Raw genomic sequence first — 26,857 nt, 5'->3', positions numbered from 1 at the left:
CAGATTTAGAGAGAGGTGAGTTTCTAGGTAGTTTTTGTGACAATTTAATGACGAATTTCTTTCTTGCTTTGTCCTGGCGCTAATCTGTCCTCACCTGCATCTCATTCATGTGTGCTGTGCTTTTTGTTGTTTTTGCTGCTAAAAATTACTAGTGTGGGATTTGTTTTCTCTTGAGTTATAAAGATCTGAAGCATGAATAGAAAACAGCAGGGCATCTCTGTCTTGTCTTTGTTTTGGGATGCCCTGGCTTACCAGGGAGCAAAATAGGTTTGCTCACTAACTAATTCTCTCAGATTCAGACTTTGACCTCCCTCCCTGCTGCATCCTATCCTGAATCCTAGGATGCTTTCTGGGGTATGGGAAAAGCCAGTTACATTGTTATATCTACTGTTATTTTAATTCACCAGTTGGAATGCATTATCTTATTTAATCCTCACATCAGTCTTCATGAGGTAGCTCATGTCATTGTCTCTGTTTTACAGATGACGAAAACTAAAATTTAGAATGTTGGGTAATATGCCAAAAGTCACACAGAAAGTGGAAGAATGAGGATTAGAACCTGATGGCTTCACCCCAGAACCCTCAGTTGAACCCCTGTGCTATACCACTCCCTCCTTCATTCTCTTATATTCTGGTGTTTTGTGTGGTTGTGGAAACTGATAAACTGCTACTCTTGGTTTTTTTCTTCACATTGCTCCTGTAGCATCCAAACAAAAATCACTGCTGGTTTGGATTCTCCTCCAGTGCTATGACTAGTGTCTGTGTTGACTTCTCACTGAACTCTCATTTAAAAGTAAAGGGAGAGCTACCCTTTGTAGCTGTCTTCATTCATTCATGTTCAAATCCATATTGAGCTAACTGCCCCCACTTTGCCAGCTCCAGGTGCCTCTTCTAACCAGAGTTTTCTTTTCTGAAAAGCTTCCCTGTGGGGAGACCCAATCCAGGATCTGCCTGGCTAGTGAGGGAGAAACCATGTGGTTACAGGACATCAGCCTGTTACCCACACTTGGTTCCTGGGGCAGGAGGGAACCTGTTTGTGACTGCTTTCCCTACTGATTAGCAGGAGGCTTCAGTGCAGACACCACTGCTCTGGCAGGCTGTTCCCAGTTAATTCGAGAGTCATGCAAATGCACATGCATATGAAAGGAGAGGGGAGGGGCGGGCTTGGAGGAAACCTGAAATCTAGTGTCTGTTCCCACGATGTGCTCAGCTCTGAAAGATAAAGGAAACAGGAGCTAGCTGGGAAGATATCTAATTGGAAGCACATGCCCAGCCCATGCATGGTTTGTTATCTCTCCCAGATAATGGAAGGAGGCAGTGGGAAGAAAGGAAGAGCTGGAAGATGCAGGGATGTTCATGCCTTCCCCACCCCAGATTCACATGGTCTGGTCTGGCTTCTCTTTAAGGTCACATTACTCACCTAGAATTTCTTTTGGGTGTAATAAGGCCAATAAAGGGATGTTCTTTGTTTTATTATTTGCCTAAAATCTCTAGCCCTGCCTTTTACCACTTTCTCAACCCCAGCGTCCAGTAGGATCCAGATGAGAATTTTAGCTGATTACACACCACTAAGTATAGCATTAGTTTGGTTGCCAAGAAGCTGCTCTGCCCCTTCTGGCTGAACAGGCCACCTTCTTCAGAGTCCTGGAAATAGGTCTCTTGTTGGAGTGCAAACACTGAACACCTGCCAGAGCCAAACACCTGGACAGGAACCAGCAACATTGACCCCAGTGTGGAGTCTCCCCCTTGAATTTGGCTGTGGGAAAGGGGCCCATGCAGGGAATTGGTGCAGGCTAATGGACCTCATGGATTTCAGCCTTTGATCATATTGTTTTACTGGTATCCCTGGTGAGCCACAGCTATGTAGGCTTATTCTGCCTTTGAGAGACAGAAAATCACAGTGGCTAGGAGATATAGTCATCACGATTGGCTGGACAAATTATTCAGCCTCTGTCAGCCTGTGTTTCCTTATTGGTAAGATGGAGTAGTTCCTGATTCTCTCAATGTCATGAGAGTTAAATAAAATCATTCCAATCCCATTATACCTGGCAAATAATCAGTGTACCACAAATGGCAGATACATGATAATGTTAGCTTTTAGGGTTTATCTGGGCCAGGTAAAGCAACCAGAGCACGTCTAGCCAAGTCTCACAGCGTCGATCCCTACACAACTGTCTCATGGAACAGAATCTGTGGAGTTAGTAGTCAGTCCTCTCTGCTTAGCTGTGGAAAAGCAGATGCTGTGGAAATGAGAGATTTAGCATTTAATCATCTTGTCTGGCAAAAAGCATCTCTGATTATGAACACCCACCCCCCAGCATGTGCACACAAGCTGCCATCCTTCCTGGGAAGGGCGCCCCTGTGTTCCCAGCCTTTGAAGTGGTTTGGGGGAGAACTGCTTTCTTCTCAACAGCACGTACAGTGCGTGGAGCAGAGGAGCGGGGACACGCTGGTAGGTTATATGCAAGGAATGACAGTTTTACTGCCCTACCTGCTTGGTTCTGCACACGTTGGAGAAACTGCCCATGGCTCTAATAGCAGCAAGAGTTTTTCCCTACCTTGTTTATAGACCACTTCCCTTAAACTTAATTTTTTTTTTTAAAGTAAGATGTGTGTGTTCTAGAGAACCCATCTGTGCCCTCTGTCATTTTGAACATGGAATGATCATGAGAGGTCAAGTTCTTTTCCGAGAGGAGCTGTTGGGACCCTTCAGTGCTGTGAATGGCATGAGGCTGACCTGCCTGGCTCCACTCTCGCGGCCCAGCTCTAGCAAGGCAGGCACAGCGGGCAGCATCTGTCGAGATCCTGTAGTTTTTCCATGTGGGCAAGACCCAGCTTCTCAGCAAGTCAGGATTCTAATGCTACTGACAGCATATGCTCCCAGGCTGGAGGTTGATACGAGTTCCGTGACAAACAGGGACGTTAACATTAATGAACTTCAAAATGTTTAGCCAAAAGCCTAGAGTCTGTGTCACTGGTAGATGAAAAGATATTCTGCTTTTAACTTCAGCTCCGCTCTCAGCCTCTTAATTAATGCCTCATCTCTAGAGGGCAGGGCAAAGTCCAAGCTTCATAGTATGACCTACAAGGTCTTGCCCTTCTCCAGCCTCATTCCCTTCCATGCTGTGTCCAAGTGTCAGGACACATGGAGTCTTTACTCTGTGCTTTTTATGGGTTTTCTCTCTGCATGGCATGCTCTGCCCGCTGTGTTTTTTCACCTAGTCACATTTCCCTTCAACATGCCAAGTCTTTCTTTGGGGTTCCTGGTCATCCCACCAACCTATGAGGGTATCATTTTCCTGCTCTGAATTAACTTTTGAACTTTGCAGAGTTAATCAATGTACATGTAACCTAGATATCAGCTGGGGTCAGCCAGCCCCTTAAAATCTAGGTAAGATTAAGCATGCTAGCTCTGCCCTTCTTCAGCTCGTAGACAGTCCAGTGTCTCCCTGTGACTACACACGAATCTTCATTCTCTGGTTGTCCTTTGGCCTTGGAATTTTGTACTTAAAATTCAGTCTGAATTAATTCCATTTATGAATCAATTCATTATCCTAAGAGATGTTTTGGTTCCCCTGTGGATGAGTTCTTCTAACCCACCATACATTTGTTCACAGCCTTTGTATGTGAGGTGGACTTGGCTAAACCTTTGGAAGAGAGGGAGGGGGCTTAACTTTGGAACAAGCAATAGTCCAAATCTATTCACAGCAGAAACCAAGTTTCACACTACGATGTCAGCATCAATTCCATGAACCTTTGAAGATACTACTTGGTCTCCACCTGGTTTTCTGATTTGGTCAAGCCAAATATCATGGCTTGGTAGTGGGTGACATGAGCTGGCTAGAGCCTTGTAGTGACTTTTGGTGGCTGAGTGCCAACCTTTCTCTATCAGCTGTATTCAAGGCCTTCAATAGCTCCTTATCTGTGTCTTAGAAGACATGGCACAACTCTGCAGCCATCCAAGGGATGTGCCACTCCCATCAAAGGAGCGTTTAGGTCCATGCCTCATTGAAGATAAACTGACTTTGACCACCTATAGGAAACCCAGAACTGTCTTTGTAAATCCAGACATCTCTAGTTAGATGAAGAGCCCTGCTTGACAAAGTCTGTTTCTCTGAAAATGTTGATCTCATATGATGAGTTCTGTCTGCCTCTCTTCTGATCCTTTAAACTAGACCCTGCTATTTCCTTCCTTATCTAATTCTTTCCTGTACCGTTGCAGGTTTCCTTTATGGAAGTGTCCAATTCCTTTATGAATCTGTGCTCAGCAGAGAGGATAAGAAGGGAAAATAACATGCAATAAGTACTTATAATTTACAACTAACTCACTGGGTAGTTTATAATTATTCCAAAGTTACAGGTAAGAAGCATGAATCTCAGGCCTGGAGTTGTGGCTCAGTGGTAGAGCACTTGCCTAACATGTGTGAGGCACTGGGTTTGATTCTCAGCACCACATATAAATAAATAAAAGGTCCATAGACAACTAAAATTTTTTAAAAAAGAGAGAGAGAGAGAAGAAAAAGTATGAATCTCAGAGTTGTCTTGAGACTGGTCCAAAGTCTCGAGGGTAGAAAATCCTGTATTTTATCCATTATACCACAACTACCTCACAGAGGACCTGACAACCTACCTGATTCAGGCTTGTACCTGTCCCCTCCTATTCTTGCTCTGTAGAGTCCATAAGCTGTCCTAAAAATCTTCTGTGGGTTCAGTCTTGGATCAGCACAATGGGAACTCTCCAGGAACTCTGGAAGAAATGCATCTTTTCCTCTTCATTGCTTGTTTGCCTCCCTATTCTTCGCAAATTCCCCATTTTGAAGCAGAATACTGTGACCCATGTTACCTGTACCACTTAATACCATTGCTGTGCCACCATCTTGAAACAGGTCCATAATTCTTTTCCAGGCCTATCTGTGGGCATAATGACTCCTGTAGACCATAGCTGGGTTAAAAGTCCAATCCAAGAACCCGTATCTGCACTCTTGGATGTGAGTGCTCAGATAACCCTGACTTGAAGGGCCTGCAAGACACTACTTGCATAGGAAGCAGAACCAAGAGGTCCTAAGATCCCATGGCTGGAGCTCCTTCGTCAGCTATGTTAGTCATATCAGGGCCCCAAACACAGGCACTGAAACTGCTGGTTTTTTGCACCCGATTCTGAGCCTGCCTTTGTGGGGTAACTATCCTCTCCAAACAAGATGAGGCAAATTAACAGGGGGGGCAAATCCTGGTGCGGTGGGAAACAATGCCTTCAACACTTCACTGTCACTAGCTGGAGGACAAGTGAACCCCCTCCATCTCTCCCAGCTCCCAGTCAGGGAATCGGGCCAGCTTCTTTTTAAATGGATAAATTTTACAGTCCTCTCACACCAGCTCATGTTCCCTGTTTATTTTGCAACCATCTTTCTTGCTCAGCCAACAAGAAAAAGTTTAAAGCGATTGCCTGCTTATATCTAAAATGCTTCCAGACTGAGGACTTTCTTTGCTGCTTATGGAGTTGCATGGAAAGAGAAGCCTGAAAGCTTTATGAGTTGAAAATTCAGACTGATCACTGGATCTGATACTAGTCAGCTGAGGTTCCAGTTGCTTTTAAGCACAGCTCAGTTGGTTTTAACAGAAAGATATAACTAAATATTTCATCGTTTATTCATCTTTCAACTTTAATTATTGGAAACAGCCTACTTTGTAAGTCTCTGGACCAAAATTCTGATTCAGGGAGTCTTACCCTTAACTCTTTGGGGAATGGGCCATAATATCTTTAGACATATTACAAAGAAGTCTGGTGATTTTATTTTTAAAACCATCCGAAACGAGGTGTTTTATTTCAAGGGAAAGTGTGTGTTTGTCTTTAGGCAGACCAAATCCTGCTGGTTTTACAGAAAGAATTGTGATTTTTATCATCAACTGTGTGGAGAAACTGGGCTTCAGCCTCAAAGTAATGCCACAGTGCTGGGCATGATGGTGCATTCCTATAATCCCAGCAACTGGGGAGGCTGAGGCAGGAAGATCGTAAGTTTAAGGCCAGCCTCAGCAACTTAGTGAGGCCCTACACAACTTAGAAGAGACCCCGTCTCAAAATTAAAAAAAAAAAAAAAATGAAAAGAGCAAGGGATGATTAGTTGCTCAGTGATTAGTGCCACAGTATCCCTCCTCCTCCCCCTGCAAGAAAAAAGTAATGCCACAGAGACAGGTTGTCAGGTGTTAACAGAAAATGGACAGATGTTTGAAACTAGGCCTTCAGTTTTCATTGCAGATGTATTTGGTTCTGAGTGATAACAACTTTCTCCTCAACATTATAAGTTGTGTCCTTCATATCTACTTACCTGGATGTGGCCAATACTGTTTTCAGTATTTTCCAGAAGAGATGTACACACAGGGTAAAGAGTTTAGGGTTAGGCTTTTATGTTCTACACTTGATGAAATTTGAGGTGACATGACTTGACCTTATTGCAAAGTAAAAACTACCCTTTCCCAGAAGGAAAGGAAGATGAACTTTGTATTTCTAATTAGCAAATATATTCATATATATTTTTTCCTTTAAGAATTTCTCTCTTTGCTCAAAGGATTGCTGTTCACATTTTGCTTTTGGACTTTGCTGGGGTCATTACTAGCCTAGATGTTTGTAGTGGTTCCACCAAGTCTTTTGACTGCCAAACCTCCACAGACGCAGTGTTTAAGCTGGGTTTGATTTTTTTCCCCCTCTAACCCCCTGCATGGTTGCAGTTCCTTCTCCTGGGACATTGCCATTTTCCTGAGACTGAGTGCACAACCCTGTTTCTTTTGCATTTTAGACTTCCAGGTCCTACCGCGAGGGTATCTGCTGCAGGCAGCGAGGCCAAAACACGCGGAGGGTCAGCCACTGCTAACAACCGGCGCAGCCAGAGCTTTAACAACTATGACAAGTCTAAACCCATCACTTCCCCACCCCCACCCCTGCCATCGTCAAGTAGCCACGAGAAAGGTGAGTCATCTTCTAATCTTTCTGAGGATCCTTTACCCCATTTTCCTGTATAACAGAGTTCTCCTGTTCCTTTGGGTGAGTTTGGTTGGAGTCAGGGTCAGCATTGCAAATCAGGATGATAAGGAAGGGGGTCCTAAGGATATACTTGACTGGCAGGAATTTTCTTCTTCTGGGCATTAATAAAGTGGGGGAAATATTGTTATATTCAGAGTTGCCAGCAAGAATACCTGGCTACACATAGCAATATAGTATCTGGGATTTGAAAGTAAATTTTCATAGAATCTGCACTGTGCATTAGGTGACTTTCCAAAAATGCAAGCTTCCTGGGGCATGCCCTTTGTGAGCTGGTGAGCTTTTTACCCATCAGAAATATGTGCAGGGAGTTAGGAATAAGGGAGTTTTCACTCTTTGAAAAAGCCAGCCCAGGAATGTGGGTTGGCTAAGTGAAGATCTTGGCTGCACATAAGGAGCTGGGGGGTGTTTCTCCTGGGATTGAAGTGATGCAACTTTAGCCATAAAAGGACAGGATACTTTTACTCTCCATAGTACTGAACTTTCAGGATGGGGGGGAAAAAGTGCATAGCCCTGGGGAAGTCCTGCAAATAAGGCTGTAAAACAAACCTTTGTTTGTGTAAGCCTGTTATCTCTAGAGACCTTGGAGAAACTGAGGCAGTTTAGAAGATTCTTCAGTGAAAGGCAGACCTCTCCTTCAGTCCTCCCAGGTAGTGGTCTAGAGTTCTTTGGGGACTTTCCCAATTATCTTGGGAGCATTTCCTCCCTGGTATCGTGGAAGCTTCCCAGGGCTTACCTGAATGATGTTCCTGCATTTCCCTGAGACCTAGGAGAGCTCTCCTCAGTTCTTAAAGTGCTCCTGGAAGCTGGGAAGACCTCCTCTCCACCCACTTCTCTAACCAATGGTTACTTGGTTCAGTGGCACTGGATTCCCCTGAGAATTAGCTAATTACTGTTATCTTTTCCCCAAAATATGAAGGAAATATTTAAGGGACTGACAGATATATATGGCAGATTTCCTAACCAAGGCACTGGGAACTCACTAGCACTGAAGTCACAACCAGAATGTCTGAACCAGTCAAGATGCTTTGTGATCCAGCTTCTACTTTTCTTTTCCCTCTTTCTCCCCCTTTCTTCCAGCCTCTCCTTTCCTTTCCTTTAAAATATCCAAGTGTATTTTTTTACATGTTCTTAGATTACAAAAATAACATAGGCTGGTAAAATGGTACAAGGGTATGTATATATTAAAGTTCTCCTTTATATGCATCTTAATGAGTACCAGTGTAAACCATTTATACCTCCAGAACTTTCACAATGCATTTATATACATATTATACACAGAGTGAGCCAGCAAGCAAGGGGTGGGGGGAGGGGGGATGATTTGGTTTTCTGCATCAGTAAGTAAAAGCTAACTTTTTTGAGTACCTTGTATGTGCCTCATTGATCCCCAGTTTTCAAAGAATAAAACTAAAACAAGAAAGCTTTAGTACTTGATGAGGGCACACAAAAGACAGGGAGAAGTGGAGTTGCATTTGAACTCGGGTACATTGGTCCCAGAACAAGAAGAAAGCTGGGCTTTGGAAAACAAGCACTCGGAGGCTTGTCTGTTGAGGGCCAGCCAGAGATATGCAGGTGGACATGTGAGGACAGAGTTGGGAAGGTGTTTGGCATAAGCTGCTGTCCCCATCCATAGTCCAAAATGTCTGACGGAGAGGAAGTAGCTGTCTTTGTAACCAGTTGTGACATTACCCATTTCCTCTTTCTCTGTCCCCTCATTTACATTCTCTGAACAGCTTAACACTGTCAGGAATCTAGAACATTTCTCAGGTATTTGGTCCATCATAGGAATCTGAAACATTTAGTTTTCCTAGACTGACTCCTAGACATGTGGAAGATAGTCTTTTCTGAATAATATGGTTCTCTTCATCTCATAGAAAGCATATCTTTATTTTTTTCTCATTATGCTCATATAAAAATATTCACATCATACAGAAATTTATAAAAAGGAAAAAACCCTACACATTCCCACCTCCTAGAAATAGCCACTATTTATCACTTAAATTCCTTTTTATGCATATACTGTCACAATTTGATAGGTAAAATTTTCTGTTTACTGTTTGCCAGGTACTATCCTAAGGCACTGTCCAGGTACTATTGCTTTGTGAACAATTCCTTGCTTAATTCTTCAGGAGCTCTATGCATGTACATGCACACTAACATATTGATATAACTTTTTAAATCTTATAAATAAAATCACCAAATCATGGGCAGCTTTTTTTTTTTGTCTGTGCATAAGTCACTCTCTTCATAATGGTTGCATAATACTCCATTGTATGGATTGACCTTAATGTATTTAACTACTTTTAGCTGGGTTGCTTTTAATTCTTGATATTATAAAAATTGCTTAGATGAATGTTCTTGTATTTTTTATATGTACACAATCCTTTCAGGGAAAATAGTGAGTGCATCAAGTTATACCCACATTCACAGTTGTTTTAATACTTCTAAATTTTGCTCCCCAAAAGGTTATATTCATATTTATATTCCCATCAACAAGGTGTGAGAGGATATTTTTCTGACACACTTGACACACATTAGTTTTTGAAATGATCTAAATTATTTTAATAAGCTGATAGGACTGTTCGTTAAAAATTCACCTTCTTGAATGCCACTCTGCTGTAAGTAACCATCAGTGGCCTTGGCACAGTAAAAAAGCACTTGGGTTTGAGACCAAGCCATCTACATTCTAGGTGCATAACTACTGCAGCCTCAGTTTCCCTCTGCCAATCTGCAGTCCTCCATCACTAAGCTCTGCAGTGTGGATGATTTCTTGTTTGCACTGGCTGTTGGGCATCCTCAGTGTAAGGGCCATCTGTGCCTTCTGCTGGGTTCCCTCCCTTGGTACTCATTCTCTGTGTCGCTCTCTTGCTGTTAGCCCTGCCTATCATGGGCAGAAGAGAAGAGCCAGATGTAGATGTGGCTGGGGATTGAGTCATTGCTGTGTCTAAGTAACTTTGGGACCATTTTAATCTCTATAAATGTATCACTTTGAAGCAAATTATTTATCTGCATTAATGATCTGGAGATGGAACCAAAGAGGAGTTACCCATGTCCTGCCATTACCTGGGATCCGGATGTGAAAGCATACTTTGATTAGATGGAATTAATTCAGTAGCCTAAGTCGTGCACAAGGGAATATGGTTGGAGTGCCCCGTTTTACCTGTTTCTTTCATTTTGCCACCATTTGAGGAGCACCTGACATATGTCCAGCACCTGACATATGTCCAGCACCTGACATATGTCCAGCTGGGTGTAATGACCAAGAGGACTAAAGATATAGATGCAGTTTCTCAGGGGACTTGCAGCCTCAGGAGGAGCGGTGAGGTCAGAGAGATGCTGAGTTGTGAAGACAGAGAGGATATAACCAAGAAGACTCCAGGAGGACTTCTGAAAAGTGACATCATTTGTGTTGATTTCCATTCCCAGATTTTTGCTTAGAGAAAAGAAAAGGCAGGCTGGGAAGGGATGACTCGCCCTAGCCTGCTGGTCCACTGGGTTCCCTGCAGTATTGCACTTGTGTTCTTCGGTGGCCTGTGCAGGGTGAACTTCTTCAAGATTGCCTTCATGATGGGGAGGGGTGTCCCATGGTCATTCCTGAGGCTGAGACCCCAGGCCATAGAGAGCTCAGGTGCCTGATTCTCTCAGTACATGATAATTATCCCTGTTTGGGAGTCAGCTGTGTATTTGTATGATCCTGTGGCCAAAATTCATCTTTGGCAGAGGGCTTAGAAAATCAGTTTAGGGGTGTGAACCAAAGTGGCATCATTGAATTTAAAGAATTCTCTAGGAGATTGCCTGGCAACAGAATTCAATGAACAGTTAGCTGCACAGGCAGATGGACTAGAAGCTACCAAACTTAGGAACGTCCTAGGGTGCTAGAGGAGGGCTAATTCCAGCCAGGAAGGAAGTTGCTCCAGTCTCTAGGGCCAGAGGACAGTTATCTCAGGACAAAAGGTTTGAGCCTACAAAGTGAGTACTTTGAATGCAGACTTCTGAGTTTGATTTCTGGCCCTGCCCCTTCCCAGAAGTGTGGCTTCAGGCAAATGCAGCAATCCATGGGGCATCTGCTCAGGATCACCTCAGGAGGCCATCACAGGCCACACCTGGCAATGCTCTACTCAGAAGGATGCAGACAGGAATCAGATTGCTGGCTGGGCAGGGCAAGGACTTTTCTTCCATAGGAGTGGTCTGGTTTTTTCCTCAGTGCAGGGCATCAAACCATGCTAGGCAAGGGCACTACCACTGAGCTATGTCCCCAGCCCCCGGGAAAAGGTCTTTGCACCAGTGTATGCAGCAGTCCTCAGATACACAGCCTTCCAGGTGCGGTCCCTCCCCGACCACAGGGAATAGCTTAGGTGTGAATAGCTTAGACTTAAATGGGGCAGGTGCACAGATCCCTCTAGCTTAAAAGCCACACACTTCAAGCCCATGTCCACTGAAACAGCTCCATATGCATGAGTTGTAGGATTCCCACAGGATCAGGCCCAATCAGTAGTCTCAGCACTCAGAAAAGCCCAAAATGGTGGTGTTCCCAAGAGGTGTTTGTGCTTCCTCTATGGTTCCTCCCGGTCCAGATGTGGTTTAACAATTAAGGGTCATTTTTACCATGAGCAATGTTGCTTAGTAACAGAATGACTTTCTATCTTTATCAGGTTTCCAGGGGAACAGAGTTAGAAGGTTACCCCAAGGTCACATTCGCATGCAGAAGCTGAATGGTTTTGTTAATCCTTTTCCATCAGCAAGCCACCTCACCCCTTAGAGATGCCGCTTATTTATCTGTGAAGAGGAAACAGGCTTCCCTGAACCTAATGAAGTTCCATGTGAAGCATTCTAATGTTATTCTAGCCCAGTCCAAATGGTCTGTCCTTGTCCCCTCTCTAATGGTTATAGATATTGCTGTAAGGGTGTGACTTATTGTCATTTTCCAGTAGCTGGAATTTATTGATACTGTGGGTATCTTTGCATGGCATGAGAAAACCACAAGGTTCTGGCCTTTGGAAATGCTGAGTGGTCAGTTGGTTGCTGTTCACAGGTGAGACCGTGGTGGCTTTGGCTCCTCCAGTAAAGACAGGTTTCAATTTTACGGTTTTCATGTCACACCATAGTTTCTTTTTGTTTTAAACAAATGAATGACAGTGTCTAACCGAATAGATAAACAGTCCCTAAATACATGGCAGCTCACTCCAGAAATAATACCTAACTAGTAACATTTTTCTGTTGGCAAAGTATTTGCAAATTGCCTATGTGTCACTGAAGAGAGTTCAGATTCAACATGGCTAGCTGTCTGTCATATCTGAATCACCATACTCAAGTCCCGTGATCTGGAGAGATGTTGGTAACCTCAAGCCTCTAGATCATTGTTTCTCAAGGTGTGATTCATAGACCATCAATACCATCAGCTCTTAAGGTCATCCATCACTACCCACAAGTCTTCAGGCTTTAGAAACCTAGTCCTTCCAATTCAGATTTCTGATTCAGAGCTCAGTAGTTTGTATTTTATACCCATGTCATTCTATGACACTGAAGTTTGGGAACCCTTATCCTAGCAGCACTTCTTTTTTACTGTCAAGAGAGGACACTACCTTCCCATTGCCTTTCAGTTCTTAGCCACTCCTTGGTAATATGTTCTGTTGGCAAACGGAGGTAATGTAGTAAGACACCCAGAGTAGTGCCTGGCATGTAACAGGAGCTCAGTAAATGGGGAACCACTGAAATCTACATACATATTTTGTCATCTCCATAATTAAATTTATTCTCAGAGCCAACAACTTGTAGTAAGTGGACTTGCCTATTGTGTTGGTCTTCGTATCTTATTTTGGTTTTGTGCTCTTGCCTTGAAAATCTTCAAGTTATTACTATAGTTTAGTTTTTAAATTTCAGCTGAGCTAATAGAAATCCATCCCATACTTAGACCAGAGATATGCAGGGAGAGTGTCCTTCAGGTCTAGATATGGTGGCAGAGGCCAGGGGTGTTCTGAGGAGGAAGTCACCTCACTTTTGCCCTAAATGGAAAACCATCACTTGGTTCTTTCCCAACCTGTCATTTGAGGAGCTTGCTGTTTCATTGTGCTGGTGAGCACACTATTGTGTTCAGAGGAAGGGTAAGCCTGTCAAAGCTACCTAGAGAGGAGTGCCAGTGATATCCCTTGTACCTGGCTTTTGTTCTAAACCTTTAGCATGAAATTAAAGCCCAACATCCAGGATAACCTCTGTGGCCAGCTTTTCAGCCATTTTCCTGATCTGCTGTGCAATTTAGAGGAGCCTCCAGAGAAGGAGGTGTACAAATCCCACTAGCATGTGAAACTAAATAACCTATAAGGCTGGAGCCACCTTTTGTCACAGAGAAGAATAAGAAGGGTATACCCTTGTTTGTGTTTCTCTAAATATGGATTTTTTCAAAGCCAAAGTGTTTTGCCATATATCCTTTCTCTAAAATACAATGGTAACAGAAAATGACCCGGCTTTTGTAACAGAAAGGCTTTTGGTAACAGAAAATGACCCGGCTTTTTGTAACAGAAAGAATGAATACACGAAAAGGGAGAAGAGAATAAATCATTTAAGAAGATAAAATATCTATTTGATTAGTCTGGTGTCAGGAGTGGAACATGACTGGTTGCTGTTTGTCTGATCTTCAGGTGATAAATCTCAGCGTTTCTCTTGCTTCCATCTGTTATGTAGGAAGCGTCACACGTATGTGAATTCAATTTAATTTCAAGGATCACTGGGAGGGGAAAGTACTTCTGTGTCTGGTGCTCTTGTAGTCATTTTTATCCAAGTGTCTTCCTGCAGTCAGAGCTTAGTCATCTATTCAAATGTTCTTAAAAAATGTTTTTCTCCTACCAAGTTAGGTGTTTGACCGTATTCATCAACGCATGAAGATAGATTCATGTTGGAATAAATTAACTTCACCTTTCTGCCAGCACATCAGGCCTGTATTCACAATGTGAAGTGCAAGGGCAGAATTCTGGTCAAAATGAAGAGAGACTCTTGAACTATAAAGTTGGGCAGTTCACATTGCAACAGTAATTTCAGGACAAGTTTCTTATGAATGCTTACTTGGCAGCTTCTCTGTGCTTAGGGCACAGTACCTTCTGGCTTCAGATAAGATGCACTTCCCGCCTACCAGCTCACCTCAGTGATAGGCAATGCATGCATTTGGCTGTGATACTAGTGCACAGCCCACATGCCAGGGAACCCACCTGTCCTGAGAAGGTCCTGAGGAGGTCACAATGAGAATATTTGTCTCCAAAATAATGGTCACAATTTATCTATTTTGTGGTAAGAATGACAGGGGCCATTTCTAGGGGTTGTGCCCTGTGGATAAATACTGCAGAGCGGTTTGTGCCAAGGCACCGTGGACAGTTCACATTCTTAGTGTCCTAGGAGCTTCTGCCATGGTTCCTTCACAGCAGCCATGCAAGATCCTTGTGACTGGCAAGCCTCCCTGAACTTTGGGGACAACACACAGATACCAACAACTGTGAAAATCAGTGGCCTGCCCTACTTCCTCATAAAAATAAGGGTGAAGGTCTCTCTGCCTCAGATGCTCCCATTGCCTTTGCTATGATGGCAGAATAACAGCATTTTTTCTGAAATGAAAACTGGAGTGGGAGATCAGTGACCTATAGGAACTCAACTTGGGAAAAGTCAAACTTTTAAACAAAACAAAACAAACAAAAAAAAATGTCCTTTGGCTCCAGGACAGCCTAGGACAGTGAGTCTCTGCTGCCCCCTGCTGCCCTGGGCTTGTGTTGACAATGGGTCTCCTAGCCTGGCATCCTCAGGACACACTGTTGAAAAGATAATGACTTGCAGACCTTCTAAATGTCCTCTTCCAGACAGGGCCTCCCCACATTTTATTTTCTTGATTTGGGAGAATGAATGTGGACTGGAGAAAACCCACGCTGTGGGTGTGATCAAGTCCATGTGGCCTGGTGGAAAACCTTTTCCTTGAGTGGTGAGGAGGTGACAGCAGTCCTAAGCTAAACTGGGCTGTCACAGGGCTGCCCACTCCCTCACCTGTGTGGGCAGCCAGCTGCTGGATTCAACAATTCTTAAACAGCCCTAAGGGAAAGGATCTTTGAAGGCACTAGTTGATTTTTGCTCTAAAAAAGTTAGGCTTAGGGGCTGGGGATGTGGCTCAAGCGGTAGCGAGCTCGCCTGGCATGTGTGTGGCCCGGGTTCGATCCTCAGCACCACATACAAACAAAGATGTTGTGTCCGCTGAAAAACTAAAAAATAAATATTAAAATTCTCTCTCTCTCTCTCTTAAAAAAAAAAAAGTTGGGCTAGACTTGGCTCCATTTTTAAGAGGCAAATAATTCCAAACCAGCCGACTACAATATGGGGTAAATGATTCCCTGTCTTCTTTGCTATTCACTCTTGTACTTGGAACTCCATCCTTCATGTATTCGTGTGAGTTCAAGGTCATTTATTGAGCACCTCCTGTGTGTCACACACCATGTCGCTCACTGAATATGCGAAATTGAAGAAAAGGAGTGGGGCTGTAGCCTGAGTGTGTATTCGGCCCTGCCTTTGCATCCCCAGCACCAAACATGCGCACAAAAAGCCAAAAAAAATAGATAGCAATCCCTGCCCCATGGAACTCACAATCTGTGGAAGAGACAGGTAGTAAAGAAAATATAAACAACATCATTGCTCTTCAATGACATAATCGCTTTTATGACAGACATTGTGTGCTGTGAATGAATTTTTAAAAAATAATGAATGGGCACCTCATCAGGGTAAGAGCCACAAAGCTTGCAGGGATCCCCTTTTCTCAATTTTCCTGCAGATTAGGAAGAAAGGATGCTTTAGAAAATGTTTTAATGGAAAGGAATTCGTTCCCTTGTAGAAATGAAGGGCTATACCCTGGGCCAGTTTTTTTCTTCTCTCTCTGGCCGTCTGTTCAAAATATCACATGGAGGCAAACTTTTTTTAAACCAGGGATTGAACCCAGTTGTGCTTAACCACTGAGCCACATCAACATCCCCAGCCCTTTTGTGTGTGTGTGTGTGTGTGTGTGTGTGTGTGTGGTGCTGGGGAATGAATCCATGGCCTTGTGCATGTGAGACAAGCACTCTACCAACTGAGCTATACTCCCAGCCCCTCCACAAGCCCTTTTGTATATTTTATTAGAGATAGGTTCTTGCTGAGTTTCTAAGGGCCTCGCTAAGTTGCTGAGGCTGGGTTTCACTCGCAATCCTCCTGCCTCAACCTCCCTAGTCACTGGGATCACAGGTGTGTGCCACCAAGCCTGGCTGGAGGCAAACTTTGATTCCATATTTTTCAAAAAGAAAAAACCTTCACATTTGGTCCTCTCATAGTTGAACAGGATCTCTTGGGAGTAGTTGAGTTCCATGACCCCAGAGGTAGTCAGTCAGAGGCCTGATCATCACTTGTAGGGCTGGCTACTTTAGGTAAGGCTTCTGACATTAACAGGTAGATTAGAATAAATATTCACTAAGATGCCTTATAAACCTAGAGTTTGATTTTCCCAGGCAAAGGGTAGAGTTGGTATAATTTGAGCATGCTCTGGGAAGGCCTCCTCCACTCAGTGATGTCATATACATCCCACACAGTTTACCAGAGCTCCCAAAGCCCCTCTTTTGAGTTGTTCCTTTAAAGGACTTAATTCAATGCTTCCAAAATGTACTTTTATTCTGATTTGTTTTCCTGCAGTGCTGGGGATTGAACTCAGAGCCTCTCACCTGACCATAGGCAAGCACTTAACCATTGAGCTACAGCCCCAAACACCAAAATGCCCTTTATTCTCCATATTGCTATTAATACACTAGAACTCATTTCTATGCTAAAAACAAGATTTGCCTCTTATGCATATAATGCCTATGTCTCATTTGTGATGATTTCTTTTCGTCTCTTTACAAACTTGTTATAGTTTCTCTCTTAACTTCAGATAAATGGTCTTGAACTTGCCAGGTTCTTGCTCCAAGGCCATCAAAGGACCCATAGACAAGGATCCCTGCCACAGAGAAGAAATCGTAGCTACCCAGTGAGAAGAGATGCATGGGTGGTTTTGATCATTTAACACTTGGATTCATTTCCTTCCCCTCTACCAGTGCCAAATAGGAATGTCTTCAGGCTGTTACATGCAGAATTGTTTTAAAAAATCTCTCTTACATAGATGCTGTAGGGGGCAGGCTTCATTAAAGAAAACCAGGGATAGAGTCCCCAGAGGAGAGAGTCATTTAGACCTTACAGGGAAGAAATTGGGCCTTATTTTCAGAGATTTCTATGCACTGAAGACTGTCATCCTGTCCTGTTGTCAACATATGGGTGAGGCTCTGGCTGTCACATAAAAAGGGACCAGGATTGTTTCACCTCATATGAAATTCAGTTGGCTTGTAATCTAAACCAACAAGGACCTGGGATGGAAAGTGACTTCTCCACTAGGACATGTGTGCCAAGGCAAGGATTCCAACCAGGTCACTGACTCCAGACCTTGGCTGTTTAAGCCAAGTTCTGAGCCATTTCCATCTCAAACCCCCACAAAAAGGAGTGTTTCCGTCTCCAGAGCATCTTCAAATCTGTCACCACTTAGGAAAGAGTAAATAACACTGAAACTTGGGGGAGCTTACCTTTTTCTGGCCTCTGCACCCTTGATAAGTTGGTGAAAACAGGTTATGACTTACTCCTATCTCCACAGCCCTAAAAATAGTGGTTTTTAAAAATAGCCATATTTTTAAAATTATGTTCTCTCACACAAGGCTTCAGGTGGATGGTGAGCCAAATTCAGGTGGTATCCACTGGGTTTGTTCATGGGTTTCGGGTCATGTGGTGGGGGCATCGACTAGATGCTGGCCCACTTGTAATGTCCTTCGTTGTGACAACCCAGTGTTCTCTCCTCTGAAAGGCTAGTGCAGGCTGTTCTTGTGGTGGTAAATGAGTTTTCTTCCTTCTTTTGGCCAAAGCCGGTGGCCTGCCCTGCCTCCATTTAGGAGGCTGGAGAAGAGCTACAAAGTTACATTGCAAAGCATTGACGATTTGAGAGGAGCAGAGAAATGAGGCAGGTTTTGCAACAAATCTACCACAGTAAATAAGCTGGGTGTATTAGTGGGTTGATCTCCCTTGTCAGGAGAGTAGTAGTCTATTTTTACTGAAGTTGCATGCAGATGGGAATATTCTGAGTTTATAACTACGGGGAAGGTAGAACTCTTAGTGGCTTAGTCATCCTTCTTTACCCTAGTCCCACAGGCAGTCTCTCTGAATGGCAAGAGCAAACAGACCAGCAAAGCGACACAATTACCTGTCAAAGCAGCACTCTGCAGACAGGTTCTGCTCAGCTTAGCTCTGTTCTGCATCCTTGTGGTCCTTGGCCTTTGTATATGATGTGTCTCTGCTTTCTCTCCCACACCAACTTTCATTCATACATGTTAGTTGTCTGAATGTCAGACCTGGATTCAGGACACTGGGGTCTGGTCTTAGCATCTCCACCTGATGCCCACATGACTGGATCATTTAGCATCTCTAAACTTAAGGTATCTTAGCTATAAAGTGCTATTCTTAGCAGAAACCCCAGACAGTTATGATGAAGAATACATGTAATATTTGTTGAATCAATGAATTTGAGTGTATGAAAGTCATGACTGACTACAGGAGACAAAGTAACCACAGCAGCTGAACTGAAACTCTTAGAGAGCCAGTTCTCCACTTGTGGTCTCTTACCTCAGATCCTAAGTCTAAAGCACCCATGTGACCACCAGCACCCCTTGCCTAGCCTCATCTCTCTTAGAGGAATCATAGCGAAGGGTATTTTGGAACACCAGGGGACCAAGAAACACAAAATGACCTTCATCAAAGGGACATTCCTAGCCAATGAACACCTGTCATAGTTTAGTAAATATCCACGTGATTATATTTTGCTCCTGCACTCTTAGAAATGCAGCATACTGATTCTTAAACCGTCCCCCCCCCCCACGCCACACTGCTGCCAATCACTGGGGGGGAGTGTAGTTTGAGAAAGAATATTGATTGAGACAGACATTGGGAGAAGCATTTGTTTGGTTGTCATTTTGTGTTTTTAGAAATTGGCTGAAGTAAATGAAAGAAAATGCATCTTTCGGCAAAGTTTTAAAAGCAATTTAGCCAATTTAATTATATTCCTCTCTGACAACTTTAAAAGGTCATAACTGATGATTTTTCCAGTGTGTTAGAACAAAGGGCTTTTGATTAGTAAAAGATCTTTCTCTGAATGTGATTTTATTTTTCCTTTTGTTCTCCCATCCTCCTTTAGTCTGGGTGCTCTGATCATCTTAATGCATCCAGACCCACGATTTGAAACAACCTGCTGCCCCATTCCTGGGGGCTGGTGACCAAAGTATCTTCAGACAGATTAAAGACATCATAGCTAAACTAAACAGCCCAAGGGAAGAGGCGGGGCGTATTTTGAGCTCCCTTCTCTCTGAGCATGCCAAGATGCTGTGGCTCTGGCCTTGGGGTGTTGGTCAGCATTAGTGGTTGGGTCTTGGCAACCGAAATGGCCTCTTTTGGCCGGAAACTGATCAGAACTGTTCAGACTCATTAGGGAGCCCCTCAGATCACCTTCTGGCATGAAACGCTCCAGAAATCATCCAACAGCCAAGGTAGAGGCTGGCTTCCTTGAAGTCTTTCCAAGGGCGTTGGCATATATGCCTTTTGGATGAGCTACACTACCCAGCTTTGAGGTCTGCCGCGGGGCCCAGGGAGCTCTCTGGGCACTGGGAGCCACACCAGGATGGTGAGGGGAGGTGCTGGGAGCTTCTTGGCCCAGCATCCGCTCCCTCGCTCTTCTCCCCGAACTCCTCCTTCTCACTCTGCATCTGCTATGGGTGACTCCCAGCACCAGGAGGAGAGCAGCATTTTCACAAAGAGCAGGCCCATCTCTACTCAATAAACAAAGGCCTCTGCATCCACTGGTCAGCACTATTCCAAGAACTTTCGGTGGTGCTAGAAATGTTCTGTATCTGCTGTCTAACATGACAACCACAAGCTGCAGTGGCTTTTAGGCACCTGAAATATGATTGTGTGGCAAGTTGGAAAAAAAAAATTTTTTTTTGTACTGGGGATTGAACTCTGGGGTCCTTTGGCCCTGAGATACATCCCATCCCTTTTTATTTTATTTTGAGACAGGGTGTGCCGAGTTGCCAAGGCTGGCCTCCAAATTGTGATCCTCCTGCCTCAGCCTCCCAAATACCTGGGATTATAGGTGTATACCACTTTATGTGGTGAAAAGTTGAATTTTTAATGTACTACATTTTAATTTTATTAAATGGCTACAAGTGGCTAGTGGCTCCAGTATTTGAAGGTATATTATTCTAAATAATCATGAGCAGCCAGAAACCCTGCCACTAAAGTCTGTCATATAAAAATATCATTTGGGTCACAAAAAAAAAAACCAGTATTATGTAAAATGTCCAGGGTAGGCAAATCTATAGAGACAGAATTAGATTCGAGGTTGCTAGGGCCAGGTGCAGCGTGGGGAGTGATTGCTAGTGGTTGTGAAGTTGCTTTTTGGTGTACTGAAAAGGTCTTAAAATTGTGGTTCTGGTTGTACAACCTTGTGAATTTACTAAAAATCTTTGAAGCATCTACTTTAAATGCAAGAATTGTGTGAGTTTTACTCCAATAAAACTGGTTTAAAGCAGCTTCTTGTCCATGCCATAGTTGAGTATATGTTCTGACCCCAGCTCTTGTGTGCAATAGTGTTAGTGGCCAAATGCTTCCCTCTCCCTCGGCCTCAGTATCCCCTTGATAAAAAGAAGAGAACTTCTGGCTCTTGTTTCCCTTTATCAACCTAACTTTAACCCAGTTCAGAGGGAGTGGTCCCCAGGACAGGAAATGCATCCCCTCTTTCGGTTGCAGAAGCTGCCCCATCCCATGAGCACCCCCAGCAGTAAATGGACCATTGAGCAGGTAAATCTGCCCCCCTCATCCATTCCCTCAGGAACTACAGCACAGAGATCCTGAAGTGCGGTGACATTTTCCTCTTTTGATTTTTAATCCAGATAAATACAGATTGTAACTTTTGGTGGTAATTGTTCTAATGCACAGAAATAGCTTTCAGGATCCTCACTGAGCAGAGGGGAGGGAGAAGAAGGGTATTGGGAGTTTCCTGGGTGTAAAACTTAAGTCTTAATAGTTTTTCAAGATATGTGGTATGTGATCAGAGGGCCTGTGGGGTCTCTGTGGAAAGCACAGGCTTCAAGAACAGGCTTAAGCTGATCTTCTCCCACTTCTCAGATGGTCATTTTTTAAACTGGTGACATTGAAGAAGTAATAGTTGCCACCCTCCTCTTCCTCCACTTCATCACTGCCATAAATCCTTATCTGTGTGTCAATAGTCAGTGTTACAAATGCTGGTCTCATACATAACTGGGACCTGCTTTTAAAGCCAGTGAAGTGAGGGACTATAAACAGAAGGGGACGGTGTAATGATAACAACAAAGGTGTTTTAGGTACTTTGCATACATGGTATCATTTATTCCTTCTCCTCACTGCCCAGAAGTATTAGTAGTATCCTTTCATGTTAATAAAGGTGAACCTGTGATCCCAGCAACTTTAGGAGGTTGAGACAGGAGGATCACAAGTTCAAGGCCAATCTGGGCAACCTCTCTCCAAACAAAGAATAAAAAGCCTGGGGATGTAGCTCAGTGGTAGAGAACTCTTGTGCTCTCTTGAGTCTTGAAGTGATTAAATAACTTACCTACATCATACAGTTGGCAAAGGCCAGAGTTGAGATTTGAACCAGGATCTGCATGCTTCTAAGCTGGTATTTTGCATTTAACCAATCATATAAGCTAGTTTTGAATGATGGAACCCTCTTTTTATTGTCAGGTACTTTATAAATTACTGGAGATGAATCAATGAACCGAGCCAACAGATGCCAGATGAGTGGCAGTCAAAGCCATAGAAATTCAGAGAGAGAAAGAAAACAAAAAGTGGTTGCTTAGGGACTGTGGGAGGGGACTGGAATTCATGCAGAATTGGGGCTTGTAGGAAGAGTATGAACTTCCTGGAACTGTGTGGGGTTACTGCAAATTAGATGGACTCTGAGAGTTTGTTTTCTTTTTTCTTTTTTTATGATACTGGGGATTGTACTCAGGGGGTACTCTGCCACTAAGCTTCATCCCCAACCATTTTTATTTTTTATTTTTTTTAAATTTGAAACAAGATTTTTCTAAGTTGCCCAGACTGGCATTGAACTTATGATCCTCCCAAATAGCTGGGATGACAGGTATGCACCACCAAGCCCAGCTCAGAATTTATTTGGGGATATATTGATTCAGCTGCGCGACCAGCACGCTAGCTTCATATTAGAGGTTGTAAGCATAGAAGTTAACTAGTGAGATCAAAATAAACACACATAAACTCAATTTACCTTTTTCTTTGACCAGGTCTGAGACGGCTCCCCCTCTGGCTCCTGCCTCGAGCCACCTGGTGGGGCAGCGAAGTTTACACAAGACTAGCAGGAGAGAGAGAGCGCGAGCACGCCAGAGAATGGCCTTTTATTGGGGAACAAGAAATTCAGGGGAAAATTCCATCCAATGAAGGTCAAGGGGGACAGCATTCCAAGGTCAGGGTCAGTGATTGGTCTCAGAGTTAATGGTCAGTCACACCCCCACATGGATGGGCTCTCGCACCTAGAAAGGGTGGGGATTAGTTCTGACATAGTTTAGCCGGAACGCCTCACACCCAGTCAGGGAGGTGCCCAATCACGTGCGAGAACGGCTTCCCACAATTAATATTTTGAGAAACAAATACCATGTATAAAAAGAGCATGAATATTGTGTGTGTGTGTGTGTGTGTATGGTATATGTGTGTGTTGAGGGGGTGAACCAGGTGGAGATGAAACCTAGGGCCTTACTCCTGCTGGGCATGCACAGTACCACTGAGCTGCATCCCCAGACCAAGATCATGAAGTCATTGTTGTGACTGATGATTATCACTTCTCCCACCACACACTCATTGTTTTTCACAGTTTGATCATTTTGTCAAATTTTTTGTCTTGATTTTCTTAAAGGCCAGGTCAGGACTTGGCAAATATTTGTAAGTTGGATGTGATTGTAGTAAACTCTGTTGGCAGTGCAATGTCTGAAATTTGAGCATGCTAGATGCTCAGCATGGCATGTTCTGTCCCCCTGTTCCAAGCACAGTGTCCAGTTGTGTCCAGTCAGGCCAGAAGTCAGTTTGGCCTTCCTAGCTCAGGAGGCTGAGCTGCAGCATGGTGGAAAGACAAAGTTCTGTCCCAGTATGGCTGACTTGGTAGGCTTCCAGCAGAAGAGAGAGTACATCTTGATCCAGTGTCAGGTTTATTTGTGAAAATAGGAACCTGACAGAGCTCTGTGGTGATAAAGTCCTAGCCAGATAAATCCTAGTAGTTTCAGTCTCCTTTAGCAAAAGGCAGCTTTCTTCCTTCATGATACAGATGACAATTTCTGCCACCACTGTGGTGATTCTAATTGGAAGGTGGTAGATTGCAGGAATTTCATTATTGAAGTTCTGCTAGGTTAGGTCATGACTGAATAACTTCTTTGTGTGCTTATGTTCTAATTTTTAAGCAAGATGTCTATGTTTGGAAATAGTTCTTCAACTTGATCCCATTAAATAAAGATTAGTGAACTGTCAAAAGCAAAAAGGGCTGGGGCCAACGGTTTTGAAATGGGGAAAATGGAAATGGAATTCACATCTGGACTCTTAGGATGTTTTCACAGAATTAAGTACAAAAAAAGTGATTTTTGTATCTCTTGAAAAAGGCTGCTCTACTTTCAAACACCCATAGCTTTGAGCAAATGTTTACATTCCACTTAAAACATGCCGGGATGTTAAAGTCTTTGCTGCTGGTTGCTAAAATTTTAAATAACTGGAAAAAAATAATTTAAATGTAATATTTTAGAATAATGCTTGAATTCTTATCCATCCCTATGAGACTGGTCACTGCTGATCTTTGTATCATCTTTGCCATAACCTGGCATAAAGAGACACTCATTAAGTGCTGGGTGTGGTGGTACACGCCTGTAATGACAGTTACTTGGGAGACTGAGGCAGGAGGATCGCAAGTTTGAGGTCAGCCTTAGCAATTTAGGGAGACCCACAGTAAGTTAGTGAGATCCTATCTCAAAAATAAAATAAGTTTTTTAAAAAGAACATTTATTAGGGGCTGGGGTTGTGGCTCAGCAGTAGCGCACTTGCCTAGCATGTGTGAGGTACTGGGTTCGATTCTCAGCACCACATACAAATAAGTGAAAATAATAGTCCATCAACACCTAAAAAGTATTTTAAAAAAGAACATTTATTAAATGAATGAGCATATCTTTCAGAATCTGTCAAATGACCATTTTCATGAAGACCTTCCTTTAGCTTTACAGAAACTCACTCTTGGGAACACGTCTTGTGGACATGTTTCCTCCAAGCCTGTAATAGGTTTCCTAGGAGCCCACATTGCACTTTATTCCTGTCAGTACCCAGCCAACCCCTCCATGGAACATCACTTTATACATCTTGCTCACCCAGCCCATTTACTTACCGATGTATTTCCATGAGCAACAGACTTCCTGGCAACTCAGAATCTAGATGAAGCAGAGTTTTCGTGCGTAGTTTTACTACAGGCAGGGACAAGCATGTAATCTGAGTTGTCCATGGGAACCCGGCCATTCCTGGCTGCTATTTTAAGACTCCCTTCCTACACTGATAGCCGCCAGGTGGATTTGGCTTAACTCCTGCTCTGGGAGTTCGGCCTGTTGTGGTGCATCAGGGTTGTCAGAAAAGCAGTCCTCCAGGATTCTAGCCGGACAGCTATAGGACAGCTGGCATTTTTCTTTCCTTTACTCTGTATGGACAGCAGGTTTGAATCACTCAGCTCTGTTTCAAATGATTTCAGGACAGAAATAATTTGAAAAACATTTAGGATGCCTAATTGAATCTTGTTTTCAATGAAAGAGAGTCATTGAGCATTATTTTTTTGTTTGGGGCTTTATTAAGAACATAAAAAATACCTTCTTCTGCCCCCTCCTATTTCCTGTGGATTAACCTGGGGGATCTCATGATGCTTTCCCCATCAAGAGAGCCCAATGTCCCTCACTTCTAACCACATCCTTGGACCCTCACTTCTGGAAGTCTCCTGCCCATCCCCTTGTGGCCAGCACCCCAGTTAGGCTGGGTCTTCTCTGCCTGTCATCCGGCTGGCTTTCTGAAGCTTACACCAACCCATGGCAGAGCTCTCCCCATTCATACAGAGAGGGCAGGAGTTCTACAGATGGTAGGCTAGTTAGGAAGTTTAGCCAGAGCTGTCCGTGTGTGTCCCTGCCCGGTGAGGGCCAGGTTTGTGCTTACCTGTGCCAGAGTGGGAGAGACGTGAAGGCAGCCCAACTCTAATGGCACACCTGGAACTGCCTGGTAGAGTAGCCTTGACTCAGAGCTCTCCCTGCTGGGGCCTGATTCCATCCACCATCACACCAGCTGACCCCAGGGCTTCCTTTCAACTCTCTTCTTTGATCACACCATGGTCACCTGGTGGATGGTCACCTGCTTAGGCCTTTCATATCCTTATGCCATCTTTACCCTCCTATAGGTGTGCAGTGTTTCCAAAAGTTAATGCAACTCTGGATAACACCTTTTCCTGGAAAAGCCAAAACAAAGATTTGATCCATGGAAACTGTCCTCACCCTCACTCATCTCTGGGCTCACTAAGCTTATGACATGCTGAAGGCAGCTTATGAGAGCCAAGAGTTGCAGGAGATTTTCTACCTATTGATGTCATGTTGGTAGCTTAAAATTTGCCATGGTGGGAGTATTTACACCACAGAAATAGGCAAACACTATAAATCAGAGATTTTGTTTTCTTCCAAGAATCAGATTAGGCAGCACCAGTCTACCACTGCCCCGATCCTTGAGAGTCCAGTGAAATTGATTCTGCATCTCAGATGTAGAAATGTACTTCTCAGTGTTTCCCTAAGTGTTCTGCTTTTGTGGGGGGCAGGATGAGGATGAGGGTATATTACTTTTGTTTTCACTTTTTGTTCCTTGTCCCTGTTTTGCTGAACTTCAACTTGTAGATCATATGTCTTCATCCTTTGTGCAATATTTCACCCTTACCCACCGGACCTGACCCAACTTATTCTCTTCTCCGAAGAGTGACACGTGTCGCAGACTGTTTCCTAAAGTTTACAACCGTGGATGAGTCATACTACTGCAATACACAACACTGGACATTTAAAGTTGGATATTCTGTTCCTTAAAAGTCCTTAAGTTCCTTGCCATTTGGAATTTCTTGTGGCCACTTTTTAATATTTCAGCCTCCGTGTATCTTTCTGCCATCCCTCTTCACTTGTCTCCCTCCTCCCTTACTTCTTATGCTGAGAACTTTTTCTCTGTTCTCTTTTTTCCTTCCAGACCATGTTCCTATCATCTTTCACACTTGGGGCGGCCTATCCAACCTATCCAAGGTATTTCCTAAATTAGGGGAGTTTCTAAGAGGAATTCTTGTACCTGCGGTTAAAATCAATCTGGTTTCTTTACATATCTTTGTCTCCAAAGCTTGGTAGCTAACTACTCTCAATTCATAATTCATCTACAAAATAGGGAGGAGGGTTGGGGGTATAGGTCAGTGATAGAGCATGTGCTTCATATGCACAAGGCCATGCATTCAATTCACAGCACAAAAGAGTACGAAGAAGAGAGAAGAAGAAAATAAAGGAAATTTATCCTGATTCAAAGTCAGCCGCAGCTTTGCTGTGCTAATCCAGTGCACTCATTCGGTGCGCATCTATTGAGTGCTGACCTTATTCTAGTCACTTTGATTTCAAGGAGTAAGACTGGAATGGAGTTCAT

The 26,857-nt window shown here is 43.5% G+C and overlaps 1 protein-coding gene across 7 annotated transcripts in view; it reads left to right on the top strand.

The window, feature by feature from the left end:
- Nav2 (neuron navigator 2) overlaps positions 1-26,857 on the top strand; it is a 379,713-nt gene that overhangs the window by 167,119 nt on the left and 185,737 nt on the right. For all 7 annotated transcript variants that reach the window (XM_058576946.1, XM_058576948.1, XM_058576945.1 and 4 more), the window contains one exon: positions 6,792-6,961. In XM_058576946.1, coding sequence (XP_058432929.1) covers positions 6,792-6,961 — 170 coding nt within the window. The remainder of the gene's footprint in view (positions 1-6,791; positions 6,962-26,857) is intronic.

This window comes from Marmota monax, unplaced genomic scaffold (genome assembly GCF_021218885.2).
Source record: "Marmota monax isolate L192 unplaced genomic scaffold, Marmota_monax_Labrador192_F-V1.1 WCK01_AAM20220418_F8-fsc00061, whole genome shotgun sequence".
NCBI lineage: Eukaryota > Metazoa > Chordata > Mammalia > Rodentia > Sciuridae > Marmota > Marmota monax.
Note: the sequence above shows the minus strand (reverse complement) of the source record. Positions and strands in the feature narration are given on the sequence as shown.